General features: G+C 27.1%; 2 protein-coding genes across 3 annotated transcripts in view; one reads left to right on the top strand and one right to left on the bottom strand.

The window, feature by feature from the left end:
• Window positions 1–129: 129 nt before the first annotated feature.
• Window positions 130–5,078, top strand: LOC126852523 (ATP-dependent DNA helicase Q5-like). The gene is made up of 14 exons (XM_050597406.1): window positions 130–440; window positions 599–723; window positions 834–998; window positions 1,280–1,456; window positions 1,551–1,730; window positions 1,811–1,916; window positions 1,988–2,099; window positions 2,176–2,412; window positions 2,683–2,874; window positions 2,980–3,100; window positions 3,165–3,254; window positions 3,344–3,523; window positions 3,633–4,821; window positions 4,924–5,078. Exons 1-14 carry the CDS (start codon window positions 353–355, stop codon window positions 4,971–4,973), a joined length of 3,012 nt encoding a protein of 1,003 aa, XP_050453363.1. The 5' UTR covers window positions 130–352; the 3' UTR covers window positions 4,974–5,078.
• Window positions 5,079–6,573: 1,495 nt separating this feature from the next.
• The window catches only part of LOC126852541 (scavenger receptor class B member 1-like), a 34,947-nt gene continuing 14,786 nt past the window's right edge, over window positions 6,574–26,734 (bottom strand). For both annotated transcript variants that reach the window (XM_050597448.1, XM_050597447.1), the window contains 7 exons: window positions 20,262–20,517; window positions 18,794–18,935; window positions 13,033–13,233; window positions 12,562–12,786; window positions 11,831–11,993; window positions 10,341–10,585; window positions 6,574–9,791 (listed from right to left, as the gene is read on the bottom strand). In XM_050597448.1, the coding sequence (XP_050453405.1) occupies window positions 9,486–9,791; window positions 10,341–10,585; window positions 11,831–11,993; window positions 12,562–12,786; window positions 13,033–13,233; window positions 18,794–18,935; window positions 20,262–20,517 (1,538 nt within the window). In that variant the 3' untranslated portion in view covers window positions 6,574–9,485. The remainder of the gene's footprint in view (window positions 9,792–10,340; window positions 10,586–11,830; window positions 11,994–12,561; window positions 12,787–13,032; window positions 13,234–18,793; window positions 18,936–20,261; window positions 20,518–26,734) is intronic.

Below are 26,734 nucleotides of genomic sequence, written 5' to 3'. Positions count from 1 at the left end.
TTCTGATTGGACAATTCAATGTTATTCTATTCCACGAATAATATTTTTAACGTACTTTAGAGAGCGCTGCATATACTAAATAAATCGTTCATTCACATATACATTTACGTATATTGTGAATGATATAACCTGTTCTCTCGTATGGTAGCTGATGATAACATGTGTACATGTATTATTATGTGACATGTGTTTTTATGAATAGTGTGGATATCATGTTTATTCGATAGATCCATTGCAAAAAAATAACAACTATATCTAATACGTGAAAAGTAGCAAGTGTATCTGATACGTTACTTTATTGACTTCAGTCTTAAAGGAACGTACAACGATAAATATATATGTATATATTAAAATGTTGCAAAACGTTTTGAAATCAAAGTTCGGTTATGACAATTTTAAAAATGACATTCAAAAACAAGCCATTACTGCCATTCATAAAGGTTTTTATGGAAAATTAATTTCTTTTATAAATAAATTATTGATTTTATCAGTCATCTGCAATATGTATTTTCTTCTCTTGAAAAAATATATGATTTTTTTCTTCAATGAATATGTTTATCAGAAAAAAATAATCACATACAAAATTTGATAATTTTAGGAAAGCAAGATGTATTCGTATGTATGCCAACTGGTTCTGGAAAGTCTCTCTGTTTTCAGTTACCTGCGATAATGAAAGAACAGAAAGTTGCGATTGTCTTTTCACCACTTTTAGCTTTGATGAAGGTATTTTTTGTGCTTGGTGTATATTATATTTTTCTGTATGTAAGAGTCTAAGAAAAGAGGTCTTATTGCAATAATATTATGATTTATATTAATTTAATTTATATTTCTAGAATCAAATAGACTTCTTAGTGTCTAAAAAAATAAATGCTTATTCCTTGAACTCTACTACATCAAGCAAAGAAAGAAATACAATCATGGAAGATCTTATGTCAAATTCACTTAAAATAAAATTGTTATATGTTACTCCAGAAATGGGAGCGCAACAACATTTTCAGGTATTGCATGTTCTAATTTTTATGTGGTTTTTTTCATGTAGTTTTACATGTAGTTATTAAAGCTACTTGTATCTTAATTATATTTTCTCTCAATACAACAAACAGAATATAAAAAATTGTTCAGATTTACTATTTTATTTTTTTTATGTTATATTACATGATTCTTTAATGATTAAGACAATTTTAAATCACTTTAAAAATTAATGTAAAAAATACAAAGTAATAAAAATTTTAGTTTAAGTTACTTAATTTTTATTCTAATATATACATTTAATTTATAGGAAACTGTAATTAAATTGAACAAAAAGAAAGCACTTTCTTATTTTGTTATTGATGAAGCTCATTGTTTAAGTGAATGGGGTCATGATTTTAGACCAACTTATAGACAATTGGGAGTATTCAAGAAATTGTGCCCCAAAATACCTATGATTGCATTAACAGCAACTGCTGCAAAACAAGTATTTAAAAACAATTCAAATTTCCAGTTTGTAGGAGGGGGATCATATTATATATTAAATATAATTATATATTATATATTGAATATTGTTACAGGTAAAGGACGATATTCTCCAAAGTTTGCATATGGAAGATGCATTGATATTCTCTCAGCCAGTATTTCGTCCCAATCTATATTATGATGTATGGTTCTTAGAAACATTAGACAAACCATTTGAACATCTAAAAAACTTTATTTCAGATGCATTAGGACCTTCAGATAATTCTATTCCTATGGTGAGTTAAGTTCTATTATTATATAATATTTTTATGAATTATTGTGAATAATATTACAGAGTTCTTAAATATATTTTTAGCACAAAAGGAATTGTGGTATCATTTATTGTAGAAAAAAGGAGACAACTGAAATTGTTGCACATAAATTGACTCTTGCTGGAATTACAACACTGGCATATCATGGGAGTATGTATTTTTATAGCATTTGATATAAATTTACAAGTACGATATTATAAATTATTTTATTGTTTGAATAGGCTTAAAAGCTCAGGAACGTAATGAAGTGCAAAATAAATGGACAACAGGTGAAGTATCTGTCATCACAGCAACATGCAGCTTTGGAATGGGTGTTGATAAAGGATCTGTTAGGTAAATTATTGTAGTATCTTTGATAAGCAAACTAATATAGAAAAAATAATTAATATCTTTATATGAATTTGTATAGATTTGTGATTCATTGGACAATACCTAAAAATATTGCAGCTTATTATCAAGAATCAGGAAGGGCTGGCAGAGATGGCAACCCTGCATTTTGCAGGATTTATTTTAGCAATGAAGAATATAGACCTATTTCATTTCTTATCAAGGAAGAAATTACGCATATTACACATAAGAATTCAGAACTTGCAAAAATTAAATGGCAAGATTTTGAAAAAAGTGTTGCATATTGTTTAGAGACAAAGTACGATCTATACTCTATTTTTTGATATAAATAAAAATTTAATTATTAAGAATAAAAGCGAATATATTATTTATCAAAAGATTTTTTGAATATTATATATTTTCAAATCTTGGAATTTTCTTTGGAATAAAGATATAATACAATAGAATATAATATATTACAATTATAACAACAGATCTTATGATATTAATATTTAAAAAACTGCTTAAGAATTACATTTTAAATATATTGGTAATAATTATATATATATTTTTTTATATCTTCTTATAGATGCCGGCACGCAGTATTTTCCAAGTATTTCGGAGATTCTCCTCCGCTTTGCAGAAACAGATGTGACATATGTAAAAACAAAGACGAAGTGCGAGCGAGAATTGCTCAATTTGAAATGTATCAGAGTACAGCTAAAAAATTCCGAAGTAATGTAGGCAGCGCAACGCAAATAAACTACGACGACCACGAAATGTATGTGAAAAATTAATTTAACAAATGTTATATTGATAACAAATATTTTTTAAGTGTGTTGTTAAATGCTGCTTCTACATAAAAGTGTTTACAATTGCATAATAGTGATGAATTTGATGAGCCGGAAGAATCAAGAGAGAAAATTATAGCAGCTGAAAAGCGAGAAAGAAGAGAACTTATTATGGAACAATTTGCACTTAGACGCAGTGCATCTAAAGAGGACAAAGTAAGTTTGCTGCAAGTATATATTTCTTTTCACATTTTATTTTTATTTTTTATTCTTCTTTTAGATAAAGCAACAAAACATCGAATACGCGAAAGTAGCACATGTCCGTGCAGCTGACAGTACAGATAAAAAAATTAAAGGTTTAACTGTTCAAGTAAGACACATTATGTATTATTATTTTTTGAATTTGGTATTTTCTCAATATTTTTACATAGTTCTAATTATTTTTTTCATTATTTTTAGGTGCGGGAACACTTTTACAATGAATTGAAAGTAGCATTATTTGAGAATTATCAACATTCTTCAAAAGATAACAAACAACTTTCAGAGAAGGATATACATGATATAGCTAATAACATAGAATATAAAATATTTTCCAGTACTAAGGTACCAAATAAGTACAAATTTGATATATCTAAATTGGTATGTAATATTTTCTATATATATAAACTGTTTATATACATATACATATTATTGTTCTGTATAATATCTTCATACATATGATATTTTTTGCTTTGCTTTATTCATACAGATTTCATCGATACGAAAATGTACTAATGATAATACTATTTATGAAACAATATATGATTATAATGAAACAGAATGTCATGACATAGAACTTAACAATTCTAATAATATTGATACATTTAATAGCAAAGAATTTAATATAACTAAAACCGAATTTGTCAAACCGAGTCTGTCAAACGAATGTAGTAAACCGATTTTTCCTTCGACGTTTAAAACTGCATTAGAGATTTTAAATGAAGAAAAGCCACAGGCATTCACATCAGACAAAAATAAAAAGACTCAATCGAAAAAATTATATGTTAAAAATATCAAAATAAATCAAATTAATAATGAAACATCTATTATTGATTCCAATATTACACAAAAAAATGAAACACCATTTGAAATGTCAAATGATTTTGTCTGTGCGCGAAAAATTTATGATGACAGCACATCAATAGTTAGTACAAGTTCTTCTAAACCAAAATCGAATACAAGTTTCTCTAAATCAAAAGTTCGCAGAAGTAAAATAGATAAAGGTGTAAAAAAAACAGATAAAACAGTTTATGAACAAATTTTAGCATCAGCACGATCAGTAACAAAGAAAACCATAAATGAAACAGGAGATATTTCTGTTGAAATAAAACCAAAAGTTGACAATGTTATTGATCATATTAAAAACAAGAATGAAATTAAGAATAGAAATAAAAGTAAAAGAGATTACAAAGTTATTGAACATCATGAGGATGATATAAAACCTGCTAAAAAAAAAAGAATTGTACATAGTGACTGCAATGATGAAACTATTAATTATAAATCTAATATCGATGAAAAAATTGATAAAAAGATTATAGAAAATGAGATTGACACAGAAGTGGTTAAGAATAGAGATGCAAATACAGATACTAATATTAATACTATAAACGATGATTTATTGATGACCGAAAAAAATAAAACGAGAAAGCATTTAGAAAAGGAAATTAATATAGAATTAAAAAGAAAAGAAAAAACTGCTCACTTAAAACAGCACGAAAAAGACAAAAGTAATAATAGACTAAAAGTACCTGCAGATAAAGTTATACAATTTAAAACTGCAGAAATTTTAAAATCATATTTGATGAAATATTATCCATCAGAACGTCTTCCAGACAGAGCAACATTCTCAAAAACTTGCAGAGAAATGCATTACAGTATGTTAAAAAAGAAAATATTTGGTAAGATAATTTCAAAAATTTATATTTGATATTATTATATACAATGTTTCAGTTATTAGAAATTTTAATAAACACAAATAACATTGTTCCTATATTTTACAGATAAAGAAGGAATACATAATTTCGTTGTAAGTTTTATGAGTCAATCTTGAAATATTTTTTATTTTATATGTAACGTATTTATATTTATTGTTAGGCAAGTGACATAAGAGTAATGCTGTTTTTGAAATAAATACATGATTCTTTCTATTTCGTAATTTTACTGACATTTGCATTATTTAAAGAAGGCGGGAATCGATCAGTGTTTACGTTTGTGTCACATTTGATTTATCATGTCTTCATGTTGGTAATCATGAGCGGTATAGTAGACGCGTCGCGCATGAAAAATCGTTCGGGTAAAATCTAATCTACACGGAAATTTGATTTAAAAAGGTAATCGAATAATTACGGCAGAATTATGATGTGTTATGCATCGCGAGTGGAAACAGATTAATATTTTTCAATTATTAATAGTTTACGTGCAGAAAATAATTTTACGTATATGATATATTTTGTGGATGGGTGCGCGTCTCTTTAAGAGGTAAGTCGAACAATGGTACAAGTAATAATAGAAGATAATTAATTGAATAATCATGCTATTGCAATATGACATACATTTATGATCAATATAGTAAATATCTAAGTAACATAATAATTATATTCGAAATAAATATTGCGTGTTCGGTTTTACTTCGTGAAGTTATCGACATTTGTTGCATAGCTAGAAAACGCGGGAATCGATGTGCTTGCGTCATATATCACGTCTTCATATTGGTAATTATGCAATATAATAGAGCCGTGTTACAAAATTCATTGTCCGTATCGAAAATTTATAATTCACGTAACGTATATTATAGATTTCCAGTACTGGTAATGAATTTTGGAGCACAGTTTAAATATGTTGCGCACGAAAAATCTTTTGGGAAAAATCTATATTACGGAAATTTGATCTAAAAAGGTAATTGAATAATTATTACGATGGAGTTATGATGATTTATGCATTGCGAATGGAAACAGATTATTGACGATATTGTGCAAATATCATCTATAATTTACGTGCGGAAAGTAACTTTATATACGCGATCTTTTTTGTGGACGGATGCGCGTCTCTTTGAAAGGTAAGTCAAGTAATGGCACGAGTATATAATAAAAGATAATTGAATAATCACACTATTGCAATACGAAATATATATATGATCAATATATCAATATATTAAATAATATAACTATACTGAAATAAACACAATCTCGCTTTACTTCGTGGAGTTATCGATATTTTTTTTTAGCCAGAAAACAATTAGCATTCGAATCGCGTTTAATATTGTATATCATTGTTTTATGTTGATGATTATGACGAGTAGTATGATAGTTGCGTTATGTATGAAAAATTTTCATTAATATTCAGGGACTGATAAAATAATTATTACAATCAATTCATTGAATAATTATTACAGGATTATGACTTATTACATATCGCCAGTGAGGACGATAAATTAAATTTAATTGGGAATAAATCTCTAATTATATTTACAAAATCTTAAAAATAATTAAATATATATCTATGATTATGGCTGCAAAAAATGTAGCTGTTTATAGATAATTTATTAATCATAATTTGTTGATGGATGTAATTTTAATACATGTTTAGTTCTAAGACGTGTGGAAAATATTGTTGAAAGAAAACAGGAAATTTTAGATCAATATTTCTACATATTTGTATTATAAACTGTTTTATTACTCCAATTTGTATCACATACAAAGGATATTTTTATAGAATTAAGTAATGCAATCACACTAATACATTGTAATATTCTACATGTATAAAAAGAAGTTACATAAGATTTACTGTATATATGTAAATCATATTACAAATCCATCCTTACATTTTTAAATATTCTAAACAAATAAGTGTGTGAACATATTGATTATAGTTAATATTAAATCTACACATTTTCAATATTTATATATAAATCAGGCAAGATATTTTCTAGAGAAAAATATTTCTCGTTGAGCTTTATTTATATATTTATTTATATGCTAATGTTTATATATTTGTGTGTGTGTGTGTTTTATATATAAAATTATATTATTGCTAAAGTGATGCTTAAAATCGTAATTTTCTTGAGTTTTATAATAATATAAAGAGTAAATATAATATATATACATATATGTAAATGCATAAAAAAATCATATAATTTTTCACGCATATACATATAAGATCACATTTTTTTTATAAGCTTACCGATATTAAAATAAAATATATGCAAATATAATCAAACAATAAACATAATATTTCAGTAATACGCATCACATTTTCAATAATTTATTAATTATTTACATATTTACAAGGAAGCGATATGAGATAAAAAAAAGTTATGTGCAGATTACACAAATGTGTTACTATGATGTTATTATATATGTATATGTATATGCTTGCAATATTTTATCTTATTTAGAAATTTTATATATTGTTCGATAAATGACAACTTAAATAATTTTTTTTATAATAAAAAAAATTAAAAATTAAAAATATATGGAAAATTTACAGTTTTTGTTGCTTTACAGCATTGAGTTAAGAGCAAAAAATCATGTAAATCTGTTCTTGCGAACATGAAAATGTTGGCTTAGAAAAAACTATTTAGATGTATAATGTGTAAAGAATGATTTACACAATTTCTTATTTTAGATATTATAATTCAGTATTGTAATGAGGAAATAACAATAATAACACAATGTATGACAAGTGAAAATTATAACTAATACTAACTAATTATATAACTAAAATTAATTATTATATAGATGTATATTATATGTATGTACAAAAGTCAAGTATGCATAAAAGATGATAATTTTATCCATTCTTTTTTGTTAAAAGAGATAAATATGTAAGATACTTTAAAAAACACTTTTTTATTTCAACATACCTTAAAATAAAAAATTTAAATTACTCTAGAAATTATATTATCTTTATTTCTAAAGATAAATATGTGAGGGATTGTTAATTTAAAATCTATTAATTAATATATAAATTTGATAAAATTGGCAATAAAAATGCTAATATATTCTTACATCTATATTAACATAGCTTATTTCTCTACATCATTCTTATATATTTAAAAAAATACTGTTTGAAAATGAAACATAAAAGAGCAAAATGAAACTATCACAGATATGATTGCTATCATGTTATGTATAGCAATTAAAGTTCATTAAGTGATAAAAGGAACCACTATTGACATTCAACATGAATATACGAAATAAATTTATGTTGTAGCCCTTAGAAAATTATAAAAATTTTTTTAAGAGAAATTTATGTAAAGAATTACAATAGTTTCAAATTAATTCTTTAGTAATTGTTTCATTTTATCTAAAAATTAGTTTAATTTAGTTATACACAACATAAAATAAAAACACAGAATAGAAAAGTATAAATATTTTTGCACTAATATAAATCGACACAAAATAATTATAAAGATGTATAGTATAAATGTACTATAATATACACGATATTTCTTTTTTTTATTTCATAATATTATGAATTTTTAAAATTAATGTGTGCGTAAATAACTTGTTTTTTTATTGAATGTAATTATTTTTTGCACACATTATTTCCAATGCAATAGTTATCTGATATCATTGCTCTCCGGGAAGAGCATTTTTAAAAATTATTTTTTATTGATTAATTATTGATTTATATTAGCATATTGAATAAGTGAAATATCTTGTTACAAGCCAAATTGTTTTGATTTATTTCTTTATTAAAAAATTCAATAAAGCGCTTTTTTTAAGCTTAAGAAAATTGAAATTTTAAGTGATTTCTGTAACAAATAAAACATTTCAATATATCAATATTCATTATAATATAGGCAGCTTGCAATTATCTAGCATACGAGAAATCTCGTTATAATTATCAAGAGAATAACTTTGTTCATTACTGAATAAACATATTGTTATTAAAATATGAAGTACCGGAAAATAGTTGTAAAATTGGCGATTATTATTTATTAAAATATCAAAAGTCAAAAATTAAAAATATTTATGAATTAATTCATGATTTAATTGTGCTTGATTAAATCGAATGAATTTTATGACTTTGAATACCCTGATAATATCCGTTGAATGTTCGTGTACTTAGCATATAGCATATACTAGCACATATAACACGCGTATGCATATAGCAATATATATAATATATACTGTGCATAATATGTATAGCAAAATAATACTTCATTGTTATATTATTTTGTTATATAAAATTTCATTTATGTTAATGCAAAATTATGTGAAGAATGCAAATGGAAAATGCAATTTTGTCATTAAGTAATGAATATCGGGTGTTTTTAAGAGCTTATTACGCTAATTTTCACATAGGATATTTTCCATTTCTAAATTGTATTTGCGTTATATCTTTCGAAGAGGAAGAATTATAACGTCCTTTTTTTGGAGATCAGGACGTTATGATTCTTCCACAAAATTTTTATTATTTGAATAATTATGCGCACGTTTTTCCACAACTAGTAAAAAACTTCTATATACATAGCCCCGAAGGACTATTGAAGATATTTATATATAAATGTCTTCAATATTGTGCTCGCTCACACATTATGGCTAGACTCACTGAATTATTACACTGTTATCGTTAGATTTGCGTCACCGGAAATCAAGAGCGAACTATAGGCGTCCATCTCTTTGCCTTTTTGATTGATACACTCATCTTTCTGGGCCCGCTTTCGTCTCATGTTTATTTCTCTTTCCAATCCCTTCTCCGGAGATTCGTTTGTCTGGTAAGATAGTATCCTTACTACGCACCAAACAAGTAGTATCACGCTAGATAAGAACGCCAGATACAAAACCATTTCCTCCAAAATCGGCAAGAAGTTTAGGTAAAACCAGAAACGTATATGCATCGCGGTTGGTAGTTCGTACATTCCCTGAGGAGCAAAAGATTTTTTTATTGGATTGTTTACGTATGTATCATCGTTCAAGGATGAATCGAACAAATTCGCGATCGAGGAATGATGGAATATTTTGTACAACATTATGAATAAGATATAATAGATATAATACATAAAAATTATCTTTTAAATAGAATCGAAATATTATCATTGATAAGTATAATGGTTTCATTCAGTTACAAACATAGAATTGAAAACAGTAAGATCTCATTGAGAATCAGTTAGTGACTGATATTCCAATGAAATCTTGCTATTATAATCAGTGAAATAAAACGGAGGAACAAAGTGTAAGTGTTTTCACTAAAGAAAATTATTCATTGATCCTTCGTTAAATATTGTCACTGTTTTAATCAACGATATTTGATTGATTCAATTTAAAAGTAAATATAATACAGAAGTAAATCTAAATATATATCAATCTTTTGACTAAGTTCTTGTTAGAAAAAAATATTACAAATAATGTTTTTACTTTATTTTATTTTTCATTTTTGATTGAGCATATTTTTTGGTATTTACAATACTTACTATTTCAAACCACAGTAGTGGAAGCGTCATATCACTAAATTTCTCCACCCTAGCCATGTGTCCGATATCTTGCAGGGCCATGTTGATTTGAAATCGGAATGCCAGATCCAAAGGTAACCCGGATTTTGGCTGAATGAAAAAGTAGGATTCGTGTAGGTCCTTTGTAGGTTGCAATCCTTCAATAGCCTCTACTAATGATGGGTCGCTTTTATAGAAATGTGGATATGACAGAGCGATAGGAAATCCTGTAACAAAATGGATAATACATCTATAGTATTATTTAAATATAAATGCAATCTTGTTTCACTTGACAGATTAAATTCGAAAACAAGAATATGATGCAAAAAATATCTTTTATGCAATTAATTTTTTTACAATTTTTTTGTAATATTCTAATATGAATAATTTAATATGATTATACAAAATACCAGTAGTAACATATATAATAATCACGGACTAAAAATTTATAACAAATAATTTGCATTTGTATTAATATAACTATCAGGCTTTTTTCTTTCTTCACATTTCTTATTCATATTTTAATGCTTGATAATTAGAAATCGACAGATACTAAAACAATTCGATATTGATTTTAAATTAATAGATGGTAAATCTGATAAAAATAGCCGTTTCGGCGATAAAATCATCGAAATACGGCAGGAGACGTTGACACACTTGTAATTCTCGTAAAATGTCTTGCGTCGTTCATTACTCAACGGAAACAGCTTCTCGCGGTCATCAATGTCGTAATCGTACATGACATAATGTAACTATCATGAATGTTGTCCGGTGCATCACTGATGTTCGATCGTTTGTTGCGATTTATCGATACAAATGCATAATGCACTATAGCGATGGAGAAAATCGTTGCAGCGCATTAATTCTGAAGACTCGAGTCGAATATTCTAGATCTGTTTATAGGAGCGCAAAAAGGCAAATCAATCATCGCTAATCGATTTGCGCGCTATTTGTTATTAGAGAGGAAAAAGCATGACAGCAATATTTTCTTTTATTTTTTTTTATCCCGCGCGCGCCTTTCTAATCAAAACTGCCGATTTTCCTTGCAATACGATGGAGGCAATCGAAATCTTGCGTCACAATTTTAATGGAGAAAAATTGAATAGCTACGATCGATATAAAATACGCAACATAAAAGTCATAGATTTTGCGATGCAGATTGAAAAGACCATATATATTTCGTGATAGGTATGAGATCCAGTTAAGATTCGTGTTTAGTAATAATATAATAAATATATATACTAAAAAATATATTATATATATTTTTATATTATATAGTTCGAACTAATAATAATAGATATTAATCGGAAAAAATACTAAATGTACTCATTTGTTCATCAAAAGTCAATGTTGTAACAAGTTTGTATCAACGTTTCGATAATAATTATTATTACTTTCTATTTATAGAAGTAATCCAGCGAAAACATTAATTCTAACAAAGGCATTGATTAATTAGTGTAAAAATATTTTACCGTAATAACAATCGGTCACGTCGATTAAACCGGGTTTCAAACAATGCCCTTTACGACAAAAGCATTTGTTTTCTGGATTCACTGCTCCGTTGTCCAATTCATTCTCCAGGAACGCATATTGATACGCATGCAGACCCTTTATTTGCTTCTCTCCGATTCGTACCTTTGAAAAAAAAAGATATTTATTTATATATATTAGAAAGAAAATGATTTTTTAAGACTCTATTATATTATTAAATATTATATATATATATATATATATATATATATATATATATATATAGAATATTTAAAAATTATGATACCACAAAATTTGTAGATATATTCTGTGATAAAAGTGTGGGGATTCAATTTTTATTTATTGAAAAATTATATATATTGAGATATTCAATAATTTTTAACTTAAGAGCAATTAATAATTAAAGTTTTATGCCACTTATAAGTACTAGCTTACATTACTCACTGGAATTTTAATTCGAGATTATAGAAGAAATTAAACATTGTGAGTTAAGGAATGAAAAAATATGAAATTTTTGCGCCGAGATAACGACGTCAAATTGTTCGATACACCCAAGAATTTTGTAAGAGCAATTTGTAAGAGTTTATATAGGCTGTATAAGTGCAGAGAGTTAATAACAGAATATTGGCATACACAGTGCATGACTTGGCACAAGATTTTTAATCGAACGAGTTAATCATTTTGTCGGAAGGATTGCAATAATCAAAATTACCATTCGTTCGCTCCGGCACAGACTCTTACGAAAGAAGAGGAGCGTATCGTTCGGTTCAATGTAGCTTGGAAACTTGACGCCATCGCTCGCACCATGCACATTCGCGCATTTTCCAGTCCATTGCGGTAGGTTTACGTCTCCGTTGTATTTATCAATCAAGCCCGTCATTCGGAGATCAGTTTCTCCCGTGTAAATGGTCTCGAAATCACCATTAAAATCGTACATCTACAAAATGCAACGCAAACATAAGACTTGTATTACTAAGAATCTTGTGTTTTGTAAAATTTATTTTTTTTTACGTTATTAGAACAATACAATGCGATTGAAAAATAGGCCGTACAAAAATGTTTTAATTAATTGCTATAAATAAATCAATTCTAAATTTATCTAATTTTATTAATTATATATTTTTTTGTTTGAAGCTATTAGGATTCGTATTCGATCTTACGTATTAAAGAAGTCATCACTTACTCTATCGATTAATCCCAGCTTATCGAATTTGATCCAGGAGGGCATCAGCTGATTGCCAAGGGTAACGAGAGTCGATTCGTAGCCGAACATGAACTCGTGCGCAGTCATTTCAACCAGAGGATGAGTGTCTGTCCGACGGATTAACATGTTCAGGCCCCATCTGGATATATACGAGGCGTCTCTCATCACATTCGTAATGCTCTGCAATCGTAGAAAAAAAAGTAATGTATGATCATCCATCAGGTAAGATTGAATAAGATTAATTAAATAAAATTATTATTTATGTGATTAACAAATTGATTCCATTTCGATAATTTTTTATTATATATAATTATATAATACATGAAATTTTTCCTATTCCTTGTTTGCGTATTCTACACACCATCGTGCAAAAGATCAAATTGTTGACTTTATATATTATTGATTCTCCCTTTCATCGTCGTTTTAACAAATCGGAAGAGATCTTTATATAATAAGTAATGACAGATGCATAATTGGTTAGCACTATGCAAAAGTAATGTACCATAAAACAAATTTATATATAATAGTAAATTTCTAGACAATAAATAATTTTTTAATGATGGTATAATAATGAATAATGATTTGTCACATTCCCAGTGAAACATTGACGAATTAATGAAAGATTATTAAAAAATTAACTTTGCTTTTATTAGCTAATTTTGTAGAATTAGAAATAAAATAATTCTACATGTAATTGTAGGTGGAGAAAATATATAATTTTATATTTTAAACTTACGGGTTACCAGAACATTCTACTTTTCTTATTTTTTAGAAATAAAAATGAATAAAAATAATTGGTTGTATAATGGACTATAAATTGTCAGAATAATAACTAATTGTCCATTAACATCATTAACATTGTCCATCATTTTCTGTGTCATATCTATTATGTTTTGCTTTGTATCTATCATGTTTATGTCGTTTTAATATATGTCGCTCTTTATCGAATTAAATGTAACATGTCAATACCATTCGAAAGGAAAAAATAATGTGTTATAATCTGCAGACGTTCCATTTCCTTACGATTGCCAGGGTCATTGGCTTTATTGATAATGCGAGTTACATTGCAACAATAATGACATATATGAGAATTAAATGGTTCTATTCAACAGAAAACTATTCTATGATTTTACATGCTTTTTTACTTCCTTAAAAATCAACTTATGCAATTATGCAAAATTAATTTTTTAATAATATTTCCCTAATACATTGATATTTTTTAATGAAGATATAACAAACTATTAATATCCTTAATTATCGTACCAGCATTGAAAACTTAATTTCTAAACAATCACGATTATATAAATTAAATATGATATAAAACTGATATATAGATTAATTCGCAAACATATTTTCAAAGCCAAAATTTCCTTATCAATATTAATTATTCTTTTACAATTCAACATAAATCTTAATAGGTGTAATAATAATTAAAAGATCACTTCTGCTCATTTGTTCCAATTTTGATGTTTCATTAAAAAAGAATTTTAAAATGTTCAATTATTAACAGTGGCCATCGTATGCAAAGGAAATAATGCAAAAAAATGAATATAAATAAAACACTTTCTCTCATACGATCTTTCAAATAGATAAGAGAGTGCCTATAGTATATCTAATACTTTTCTATTATATCTATTACTTTGGCGCACAGGTTATTTTACGATTTGCTTATGAGGAATGTATTGCTTAAGCAAATTCTTAAGCAAAACATGGTTTATTATACCTGTTGCGTTAAATGAACAGCAAATTAAATTAAATTTTGAGATTCTATCTGCTTGTAAATGCAATATTTTAATGTAATTGCCACGCTGACATAATAAGTAAATTTATCTAGCGTGAAAACGCTATAATGCTATAATATATCAAATAGTTCGCATTAGATTTTTATAAAACTGAAATTTAACAGCAACAAATTTAACATTTATATATTTGTATTTAACTTGTACGCTATAAGAATACGCGATGTATACTTTATTTGTTTAACCTATTTTACTTTTTTTTGTATAAAATATTTCTTTAGATAAAAAAATTAATTAATGTTTATCAGAAAGATACATGTAAAAAAAAATAGATTATTCTCATATCTATTTATATAAATAAATATAATGCAGAATTTTTTAATGAATATAATTCATCTTTACTTGAAACTAAAAATAAGATATCGTTTACTATTGCTATTATATGAAAGGAATTTTATTGTCTTACATAAATTTACATAATTGCGCGGTAACCGCTATTATTTTTTTGTAACACAGTCTATTATAATGAATAAATACGACTTGAAGGCATAACTTGTCGGATCGCGCATTTTTTTATCTCTTGCAACGGAAAATTGTGATTACATTAGTGAGAAAGATTAATACTTTCAAGCTCATTTGCATATGCGAACAAAATCGAAGAGGTATATTATATTACATTTTGACATAAGTAATTGTAATTAATTGTAATTCAAGATATTAATGATTATATTTATTTTTTATATGACAGCTGGTTAAAATATTGAGGAGAAAATTATTGAGAATATATTTTTACACGGAATTGTTATATTGATCCGCATTTATCTTGCATGATTTGTACACATAAATATCCTATACGGATGTACGTTATATTCGCCGTATCGTTTGTTCGTCTAATAGAATGTGGAACGCGTTATGCGATTAATCTTAATAATGTCACTAATAAGAACAATGAGTGTATTCTTATCGTTATGCACATACAGGATGCAAAAATTCCTTTAATAATATTATATATCTTTTTCTTTGAGTGTGAGTTTATTGTTTTTGTATTTAGAACGTGATTAAATCGGAAATTTATATAAAAATTAATATAGACGAAGCTAGAGTGTAATACTTGGAAATAAAATTGGAGATAATAATATATTTTTAGGGCAATGAAAAAAAATAAGATTTTGAATTAAAATCGAAATTAAAAGAGGTTCCATACAAATATCCTCGTAACGCGAAAAAAAAAGGATGTTAACTGTCATCGCCTTTTTTTTATGCAGCTTTTAGATGCGTATCATTTCCTGACTTTCCGCAGCTTCTTGACCTCATAAAGCAAATGCGACACGTTTCTCAAGAATTTATGCATTGCAAATAGAAGTTTCTTGTAATCGTGAATACTTCCATTAGATCTCGGATAGCTTAATATCTTGTAGAAAAACCTGCATTGCATTAAAGGATGCGTCATGTGCAATATTTAATCATCATTTGCAATGGAGTATTATATAAAGAATAGGGTGTAAGAATATATCTCTGAAACAAGCATGATACCCATTGAGTAGTACAATAAAGTATTTTAAGAGTGGGCGTTTGTTTTGACATTGTACGAGATTTCCTAACTGATAAATTAACTATTACAAAAGCATTCGTATATATCCAAGAAAACACATTGCATAAGAATGGAATGTGTCGTTGACGAATTTGCGTATAATAAAGAATCTCTTCAAGAATAGAGTCCTCAAGAAAGATTTGCGAAATCGATTGCAAAATTAATGCTTTGTTGTTGAAATTTACGATGTGCTAGATCGTATCAAATAAATGAAATATCATAGAAATGTCGGTGAGAAGTCTAAGCTTTCGATGAACACACCGGTTGCATCAGCACTAACTTAGAATTAGATAGGTGCTAGATAGTTGACGCAATAAGTCTAATAAGTTCTCGTTTGTTGCATTCAATATGCTTTTTTATCAAATGTTTTCTGATATATATTTTTTTTTATTGTCCGCTAATTTTTGTCTTATCATACTTTGCACACGTTTAGATTATGTAATAAATGTAATATTTTTTTGTTATTGCTATTATTGATTATTGATTATGGCATAGATAAGTCACACTATTTAATAATATTAAAATTTTTATCTCTTGATATTTTTATCTCTTAATATTTCAGAATAATCTAAATAAAACAGAATGTTATAATAGTTTGGATACTAAATACTAATTATTTACTTGATTTTAAAATGTAGAATATTACTTTTAATTATATCTGAAATTATAAAGATACAAATGTAAATACAAATACGGAATTATGAGCATTTTTTGCATTTTCTAGATCTGTATTTATTATTTGCTGGAAATTTAATTGCGTAATTTTTACACGCAAATTGTGGATAATATCATTAATTAATACTCATATATAACAGACATTTAAATTTTTCCATATTATAGAAATTATGATTGATAATTATGATTCGTCATCTGTGTGATCAAGGTTTATATCTCTGATACATATTATTGTGTGATCATTATATCTTGTTTTGCGCGTTATATAAGTACGGTGAATTATCATTTGAAAATTATGTTCGATAAACTATTGATGATTTTACGTATTGAATCAGCGAACCTGTCATGAATAATATATAGAAAATAGCTTGTTTCGCTAATTATATTTAATCCTCGATAATCGAGAAGTGATTTTGCAAATCATAAGATTAGTATGTACAAAATTTGTTTCAAATTGTTATCTTTGATTTATACAGTAGCATTATGCTTTGCGATTAATAGATATTATAATTTACGAAATAGGATAAATAGTATACTTAGTTTTTACATCCTTATACTTCACATCAACAAAGTCTAGAGATTTTCCATAATGTTTATTTCATAGTTCTATGAAAGAACTTATTTATATTAGAATGAGGGGAATATATGATATTTATATTAATATGAATATGTGATATTAACTCTTGCAAGAAATTTGAGTCTTTCCTTATTTACGTTGTTTTTATTTACGCGTACATGTAAGCATATGTGGTATTACTTATATGATATTATGTTGATTAATTGCGTCAAGAAAAAGACAACAGAATTGTGATATAATTACTGATTAGAATGTCTTTAAGGAAAGAAATCAGTATAACGGATAAAAAAAGATTATTTTTAAGTATTTTTTGGGGTAAATAATAATTTTTTTTTTAATTATCTTATTAACATCACAAAGTACATAATTTAAACTACTTTTTGTGAAATTTTTATTAAAAAATATTAATATAATTTATATTATGGAATAACGGAAGCTCTGAAAAAAAAAAGTATTTTTTTGAAATATGAGACAATAATTTCATTTGCACGTACGGAATCTTTGATTAAATTATTTGTTTTTTGTAGTGTTAAAAAACAGAGATCTCAAATTTCTCACCGATTTTGGATTATTGTTTTCAAAAATACTATTTTGTAACAAATTATTATTATTTTTTAAAAATCCGTACGTGTGACTGAACCTATTGTCTTATATTAAAAAAAAAATATATATAAATATAAAAATATAAATATAAAAATATTTGTTTTTTTTGTTTATTTCAAAGTCCTGTTATCGGTTTTTTAAGGAAGCTTATACTATAATAGGCTATTATTGTAGCTGTGAATTAATATTTTTTAATGAAAATTTTGCAAGTTAATTTAGATTATGTACTTTATAAATTTGATTATGTACTTTAATAAAGTGATTTAAATAAACAAAAACAATTATTTATTGAAAAGATCTTTAAAAATAGCCTTTTTTAGCCATTACACTGATTTCTCTTTTTAAGGCTCTTATCGTTTTATTCTTTTCGAATTTTTTAATTAAAATCAGCACATTCTTTTACATTAGCAAGCAGCTGCTTTTGCACAAACGTGTCCGTTTATCAGAAAAAACGTGCGCTGCACATTAATCGTATTCCGCGTTTGGTAAAAAGAATTTGTAAAGATTTCGTCATATCATTTATGATTTATAAGAATGATATTCTGTGTTACTTACGAACAACGCAATATTCGGCATTATTACGAGATCCTCTTCCGTACCGTTGCTCATTTCCGGGATGAAATTTAGTGGATGCACTGGTCTTGTCGATAACGTACCATTATCATTGAAAACTATATCTGCATGCTCGAACAGTTCTCTAAAACAAAATGTGAAATAATATTAAGATGATTAATTAATTAATTAAAAATAAAAATTTAGATTAATTAAATAACTAATATTTTATTTTATATTGAATCCATCTTAATTTCTTTTTATTTGTATTTTCTTAAGGCACGATGCAGTTTCTTTCTTATGTTAATTTGGCACAGCGAAATTGATTCGTTATACGGTCAATAGCACGGCTTGACGCTAATGCTTAGAAAAGCCAGTTTATTTTTCTTGACTCTATAGCATCAAGTCGAAATCATGTGCATCGCTGAGACGAGCGTCTCATGAATTCGAATCTCTAGCATTCATCATTATATTCACATCATTATTACATTTATGTTTAGAATATGTTTTTATGTGTGTGTCGCACGTGATTTTTGAAAATATATTTCTTAACAAATCTATTGGACTGAATATATTATCAGAATAAGAATATATTATTAGAAAATAATGTGTTGCAGAACTTTATATATAATTAATTATTTTTAACCCAGCTATATAAGTAGAGAGTGTGACTTTAATTTTTATTATCATCAAGTATTTATTTTCAATTAACTCAAATATTTAAAAAGATAGATTTTTAATTTTTTTTTTTGTCATTGTTTTTCTCTGTCAACATTATTCTATTTTCTCTGTCTTCTTTTTTCTTTTTCGTTAATTTTCCATAAATATTTATTTATTGAAATAAATATTTATTTAATTAAATAAAATTTAATTCAGAAATTGTTGAACTTTTTAATAATGAACTTGAAGTATTTCAAGAACAACCTTAAATATTCGGTCGCGTGAACGCAACTTGCGACACCATGCAAATTTGCTTCGGTTGAATGCCAAAAATGAAAAGTAAGAACGCAATGACAGAAGGTTAAGTCTACGTGAGACAGTATGTAAACTAGATTTTGCGTCCACTTAATAATTATTATTTACGAGCTTATATCCACTTCTTTCTCGCGCTCTTGAATATCATTAATGGCCGAGGTCCGATCTCCGGTTTTCACGTTTTTTCACTTCTCTTTTTTCTCTTTTATTAAACAGGAATATAATTTCATCACTTTTGCCACTCGGGTTTCTCAGAGCACTTAGTGATAATTTGATATAACTTCCTTTTTATACACTCTTTAACTTCCTTAACGAAGTTTTGTGAAATACTATAACGATAAAACGCATTTCTTCAAAAATTCAATAAGTCATCTAAAGTCATATGAATTCACATTCTCTCATAATTCTTAATTTAAAATTCATAGAAAAATGATTTTCTCATATATCTGTTTCTGAGAAATGCAGAATTAATCATATTATATATTATATTACTCACTTGTACACGTAAGGACCAACTTGTTGGAATCGTAGCTTGCTTTCCCGACCATCTAGGTATTCGTCGCGATTTGTCACGTTAAATAGATAAACTTTCAAATAGATCTCGACATCGGGTTTACGCCATTTCTCAAAGATCTCGCCTCCCTCGCTGAATGTTATTTTCCAATTGAAGAGCACCTCGTAGGGGTGGAATAGTAGTATGGAGCAACCGGTTGCGATGCCGAGCAAGCTCAGAATTATCAGCATGAAGGTATCTATGGACAAAAAGAAAAACACGTTAAATAAATGCGCATAATTGAGATTCTGTGATTTTGTTTTTCAAAATATTTTTCCGCTTATACTCCAATTATTGTTAGTCTTCCAATTTATTACGTGATAAAACTTCTCTAGCTTTATGTAACAATTTTGAGAAAATAGTTTATCTATTTATAAATCAATATTTATATTAATATTTAATATTTAATTAATGTTAATAATATGTAATTTGAATTTTTTTAGATCTATGTATCATTTATTTTAATATATTCATTGATTCATTTATTCATTTATTCAGTTATTATAGAAAAATAATAATTTAGCATCAAATTTCTATTAATATAATCAACTTTCTCTTGTCAAAAAGTAAAATAGTAAACAATAAGATAATATCACTAAAGTAATGGAACAAATGTGGAATATAATTCACTGCTTTCATAATTATTCAACGAAATACAAGAGATACCAACTATTCCATTTGTTATACTTTTTTATTTCATTGCATCTATAAATCTACGAGTCTTGAACTCAGTGTTAGTCTCACAATCAGTAATTTTGATCAAGGATAAAGGGTTGCAGCAACTCGAGATTTTGTAATTTATATTTAAGAGCTGAGAAAAACTCTGTTCTTACTTTGATCATTAAAGTGCAACATTACTTTTGCAACGAGCCTTATTGCGATATTGAAATTACAATATACGGCAATCGGTTGAGCGAAGTGGTGATTTCTTGATCTTATGTATTACGCGGTCCATTCCGTAATTTTTTGCCGCAAAGATGAGAAACGATACTCGATCGTTTATCTGATGAATCAAGCAAACGCGAAAGAAAGATTCATTTTTTGCTGATCATTAGCTAGCATTGGATTCAGCATAAAAAAACAAATTGATACTCATCATTTAATTCATTTAATCATTTCATTGCATCTAATAGTCAATGATTAGAATTATAATTAAAATAAAATCACAAATTCTATATGTTTTGATTTTTCTTGAATAAAATATAAAATTCATAATATCTTGTAGTTATTTCTGTAGTTAGTCTACATTAATTTTTAATTGGTTTATGATTAATTTGCCTCTGTAAAAATATATTTTTTGCCAGTTATATAATTTTTAAAGTACTTTACAAAAATGATAAAATCATTAAATATAAATAAATATGTTTCGATAATTAATTCTTATTAATTCTATTCAAATGTTTGCTGAGATGTATATTGCGTGCAGATATATGTTGTTATATTATATATCAAGATAGACGTACCACGCAGATCCTTGAAAAAAAATGAGATTTATTACGCAGTTGCTCCAAGTACATGGAATATCTGCGCATTATTATGTTATCGTATATTTTATCTGGTCCAGGAAAATAATAGTGCGGAAGAACCTTGGATCCTTTTAAGATTAAAAGCGAAGGAACTTTGTATTACGCTTCCGATTTCTTCGGAAAAGAGACAAATTTGTAAATCTTATCTTTTATTTAAATAATTTGTTCTTTTAATATACCGTTATTATCATCAAATTTACTGTATGTATAATAGTTTGTTTATATTAATTTTCTAGATAGATCCAACTTTCTTTATATAATGTCCACGACTTTAAACATTATTTGGAAAGTAATACATTTTTATAATTATATATTATATGCACAACTTTCTTTTATATTTTGTTTTTTTTGAAGCTTATATTGTAGCACTTACTCACTTATTTATTTGTTATTGCACTTTCAAAATTTTAAGTTTGAAAAAGATTTTGTTTTCTATCATTAAAAAAAATTGATATATAAATTGATATACATATATTTGTAAGAAAAATAAAAGATCGACTATTATCGACGATAATTATGTTAAAGCGCTTTTTATTTTTGATACAATTTTTGATCATATCATTATTCTAATTTCATACATCTCGGCTAAATAGCCAAGATATGAATAATCGAAATAAGTAATTAAATTTCCATATTAAAAGCTTTGTAGCTGATAAATTATGCGTTCATAACAATGTAATATGTAACAAGTAATATCTTCATATTTCATTAATACATGTGTGATTTATGAAGATAACTTATATGAAGATAAAAAAATAAAGATAAAAATTTACTCGAGAGCGTATGAGAGAGAGAGAGAGAGAGACATACAAAAAAAAAAACAATGCAAACAAGCTGCTTTAATTTGACCAGAATGGAGATAATATATTGAAGAACGAGTTAAGCAAAAAATTGAAATTTACAGTTCTCGCGCTATCATAATCATTAAATCATCTTCCTATAAATCATTGTGTGAGGCATGCCGATGTGTACGGAAGAATAATAAACATTTGATCACTGCTTTGTGTACAAGAAGAACACTAATCGGAAGCGCCGTTCGATATCTTGAAGGGTCGAACATTATCTCATTGCATTTATATGCGTGTGTGTCTATCACAAACCAGTTTAGAACAGCATCGCTCATTTGAATAGACACGATTGCATAGACCGTACAATAAGAAATCCGTTTATATTTTCAAAGCAGCTATGTAAGTTCGAATTGATGCACGCTACATATTTGATAGGTATTTTAAATCTTTGTTATACAATTTGTAGTTTATCTCTTGGTGATCTTTTTATTTTATTTGATTTAAGGCGTTAAAATATTATAAAATTAAAAAAATGCCGATTATTTATAAGAATATGAACTGAAATAAATGTAACTTGAGAATAACATAAGAAATATACAACATATAATTTTTGTGTGTACATTAGGGAACTTTTTTTTTCTTTGATAAGAAATTAATATGTACTATACATTTTTACAGGAATTTCTCGATCTTGAATGATGTAAAAATTATTTAACATCATGAAATAATTCTATTTAAATTCTATTTAAATTAAACTCTATTTAATTTATATAAGTTTAATTTTAATTTTAATTTTTTTCAAATTAAATATATATTCTTTGATAATTTTAAATATAGAAAATTAAATAAGACAAATTGTCGAAAAAAAGTAATATAAAAGTCTATAGAATCTGTTTATATTGTGATTAAAAATCGCAATTAGAATGCAAAATTTAATTACGAATCGTAATTAAGGCGATGTATCGCATGTTTGGGCATATATAATGTTATTGTAGTTATCGAGATCATAGAAAGAACATTTTGCTCTCGCCTATTGCGAGATTGTTAGTAAGCTATGCAGTTATGTTGTAATAATTTTCCGGCGGTAATCGAGACGAGACTGCAAATGCATGATCAAATAGAAAGCGCATAGCTGTACTGTGTTCCTATATTCTACATTGTTTTACACTTAACATAGAAATGACACACACAAACAATAATATGTATCAGTATATATTAGATAACTTATGCTCGAATCAACACAACAAAATTTTATCAATTTTTTGTTTTGATATAACATTATAACTTATAAATTTTAATGTCAAATATATCAAGGTAAAGCATTTAATAAAAATACATAAAATAAAAAAAATGATAAACGTTATAACATCAATTTCTCAAAACAACTATAAATTAATTAATTAATTAATTAATACCATGATCGTGCGATTAATTAAAAAGAAAAGTATATTGATCAAGCAGTGATTCAATCAATTCTAATTTTTCTTTCTTTCTAATGACATTTAGCGCGGCAAATTCGCCAATAATTTGTTTCTTCCAAGTTTTTTACTGTAGCTAAACGTAATTAAAAAAAAAAAACGATGTGAGTTTCTCTCCCGTGCAATTTAGCTCGCCGTTGCCTCGTGTTCTACGACTCTCGATGAAAATCAATTTGATAATTCCACAAAGTTAGTAGTCGTCAAATTTTACTGCGGTTGATTTTATCTATGCGGTGGTTTGTGGCAAAACGCCATTTGACGTTCACGAACTGGTCCGGCCGTATTCCGCTTATTCCGCGTTCCTTCATCAGCTGACAATCCCTGCCATCGAGTGCGTTTCGTGTACGATTTCGCATTTTTTGTCGACATTCTTTATTTCAGCGCGAGTCATTATATCACACCAATAAATCCACGAGTGATTTTATCGCATGAAAGTGCCGTTCGCGCAATTGATAGCGATCGTTTTAAGTTCTACTCTATCATTCCTGAAATGCCAATTTTGACAATTACAAATAGCACGATACAAATGCACATATTTCCGTATACATTTCCTATATACATATATAGACGTACTTTTTTGATGCTTTTTCCCGGAATAATATATTTTATTTTATTTTCGTAAAAAAATTGTCCTACTCTTGGCATTTATACAATGCAGGGTTCGATCTGATATAATTATGAATTTTCGATACAATATATATAAAAAATATTTTATTCTAAAATATTACGTTCTTAAATAAAAAATCTGAAATTAAAAGAATCATTTGCAGGATTTTTAATTTTTCTGATGCAAGCACAAATAAATCTTCAAGATTATAATTTCAAAATATCATAGAATAAAAAATATTTATTTATTTGTTTAATTATTTTTAAAAATATATTTTTTAAATTAATTAATATATATTATAAATTAAAGCCGAAGCAATTAAATTATTATATTATCTGATGTAATGATCCATTTTTGTGTGTTTTCGAGAGATGCATGTTGAAGCGAATCATAAAAACTTTAAAATGAAACGGGCTAATCATTAAACTGATTTGCAAGATATTTAATGAATACAATCTTATGAGTGAAGAATTCTCGTAGACGCAAAAACATTCTGGAAATTTCTGTTGATCGATTTTGTCTTCTTGCTTTGTAACAAACAATTTAATGTATATTTTAAGCGAGAGACTTTAATTTAAAAATTATTATATGTAAAAAATTAAAAATTTATATAAGAGATAAGAGGAAAGATCAAACATATGTATAGTTATTATAAAATGTGACATTTTCTTGAAAAGAAATTAATTTTATACCAGTATTTATAGAGAATTTCTATTTGTGTTTTCAGGACGATGTATCATTTAGTAGATACGCGGACGCTTTGTATGTATATGTAAACCTATAAAAATGATAATTAGGAAGATAAGTGTGCGCGGGCGCGTGAGCTATTGACTAGATAGAGATGCCTATGTGTTTTAGGTCAATGATAAAATTATGTTTTGTACAGGATGAGAAAGCACACTAAGTCATAGGAGATACATCGCAATACTTGACAGTTAACTGTCCGTTCCATTCATGACGCGGTGTTCCGTTAAAGCAGATCGTATAGACCAAGAAACTTCCGCAGATACGAGTATTATTATATTCTTTGCGCGTAGTTAATAATGATCAGCAGCTACCTGTTACGAACAACGTGCACATGATTTGAATTGCAACAGGAGGATACACACTGCGTATATATGGGACGTTTTAATTCGGCGAACTTATTTTTGCAAATCGCTTATCTGTGCCTTGAATATTTAATGCATAAATGTTGTTCTTATTTTACGGCATCTTATTTTTAACAAAATGCAAAACGTCAGCACGCTGTTGAGATATAGCTTGCAAAGTTCAACAGGCTAACCAAAATATAACATTTATCGCACGTTCATCGAGAATTCATGAAAATATCTTAAGCGGAAATATATTGGTTTCTTTGTGAGATGTAATTTGCAATTTAAAATTCAAGGACCCTAAGTAATTATTTATATGTTTACAGGTTGTAAATTTAATTACTGTCACGCGTAAACACATATATTTTGAAGAATGAAAGATAGTTTTCAGCTTAATAAAAAATTGTGTTGTACTTTTTCCTCTTTGCATACCAAATTTTTGCGATCGCTCCTAGCATCTGTGCTATCAAGTTTCGAAACAACGTTTACTAAACGAAACATACGTTTGCTAAAATGCGCACATCGTACAGTATATTTATTTGCATAAAGCCGCTTAACATTCACGTCTTATTCGGACGATAGTAAACATGAATCGCCAATGCGAAATAAATTTATCTCGCACGGAAGTATTTTATGGTACTTTGACAACTTGAATTCCATGGTGCCGGCGATGATGCTTAGTCGGATCGTAAGATCGCTCACGCAAATTCCGGCACATCTACCATTACCTATCTCAATAAATTTTCTTTTTTTCTTTCTCTTCATTGTCCGTCTGTCGTTAAATTACGTATCGCTTACGATGCAGTTTAACTGACACTGTTACATATAGCCGCAGATTTTAAGTCGGTCGGCGACTTTTATTCAATGAAACGAGAATAAAAAAGAGTGTATGTCATGCGTAAGCAACACACGTTTTTGACCGGTTT

The sequence above is a fragment of the Cataglyphis hispanica genome, chromosome 10 (assembly GCF_021464435.1).
Source record: "Cataglyphis hispanica isolate Lineage 1 chromosome 10, ULB_Chis1_1.0, whole genome shotgun sequence".
NCBI lineage: Eukaryota > Metazoa > Arthropoda > Insecta > Hymenoptera > Formicidae > Cataglyphis > Cataglyphis hispanica.
The sequence above is the reverse complement of the archived record's forward strand: the minus strand, read 5'-3'. Positions and strand labels throughout refer to the sequence as shown.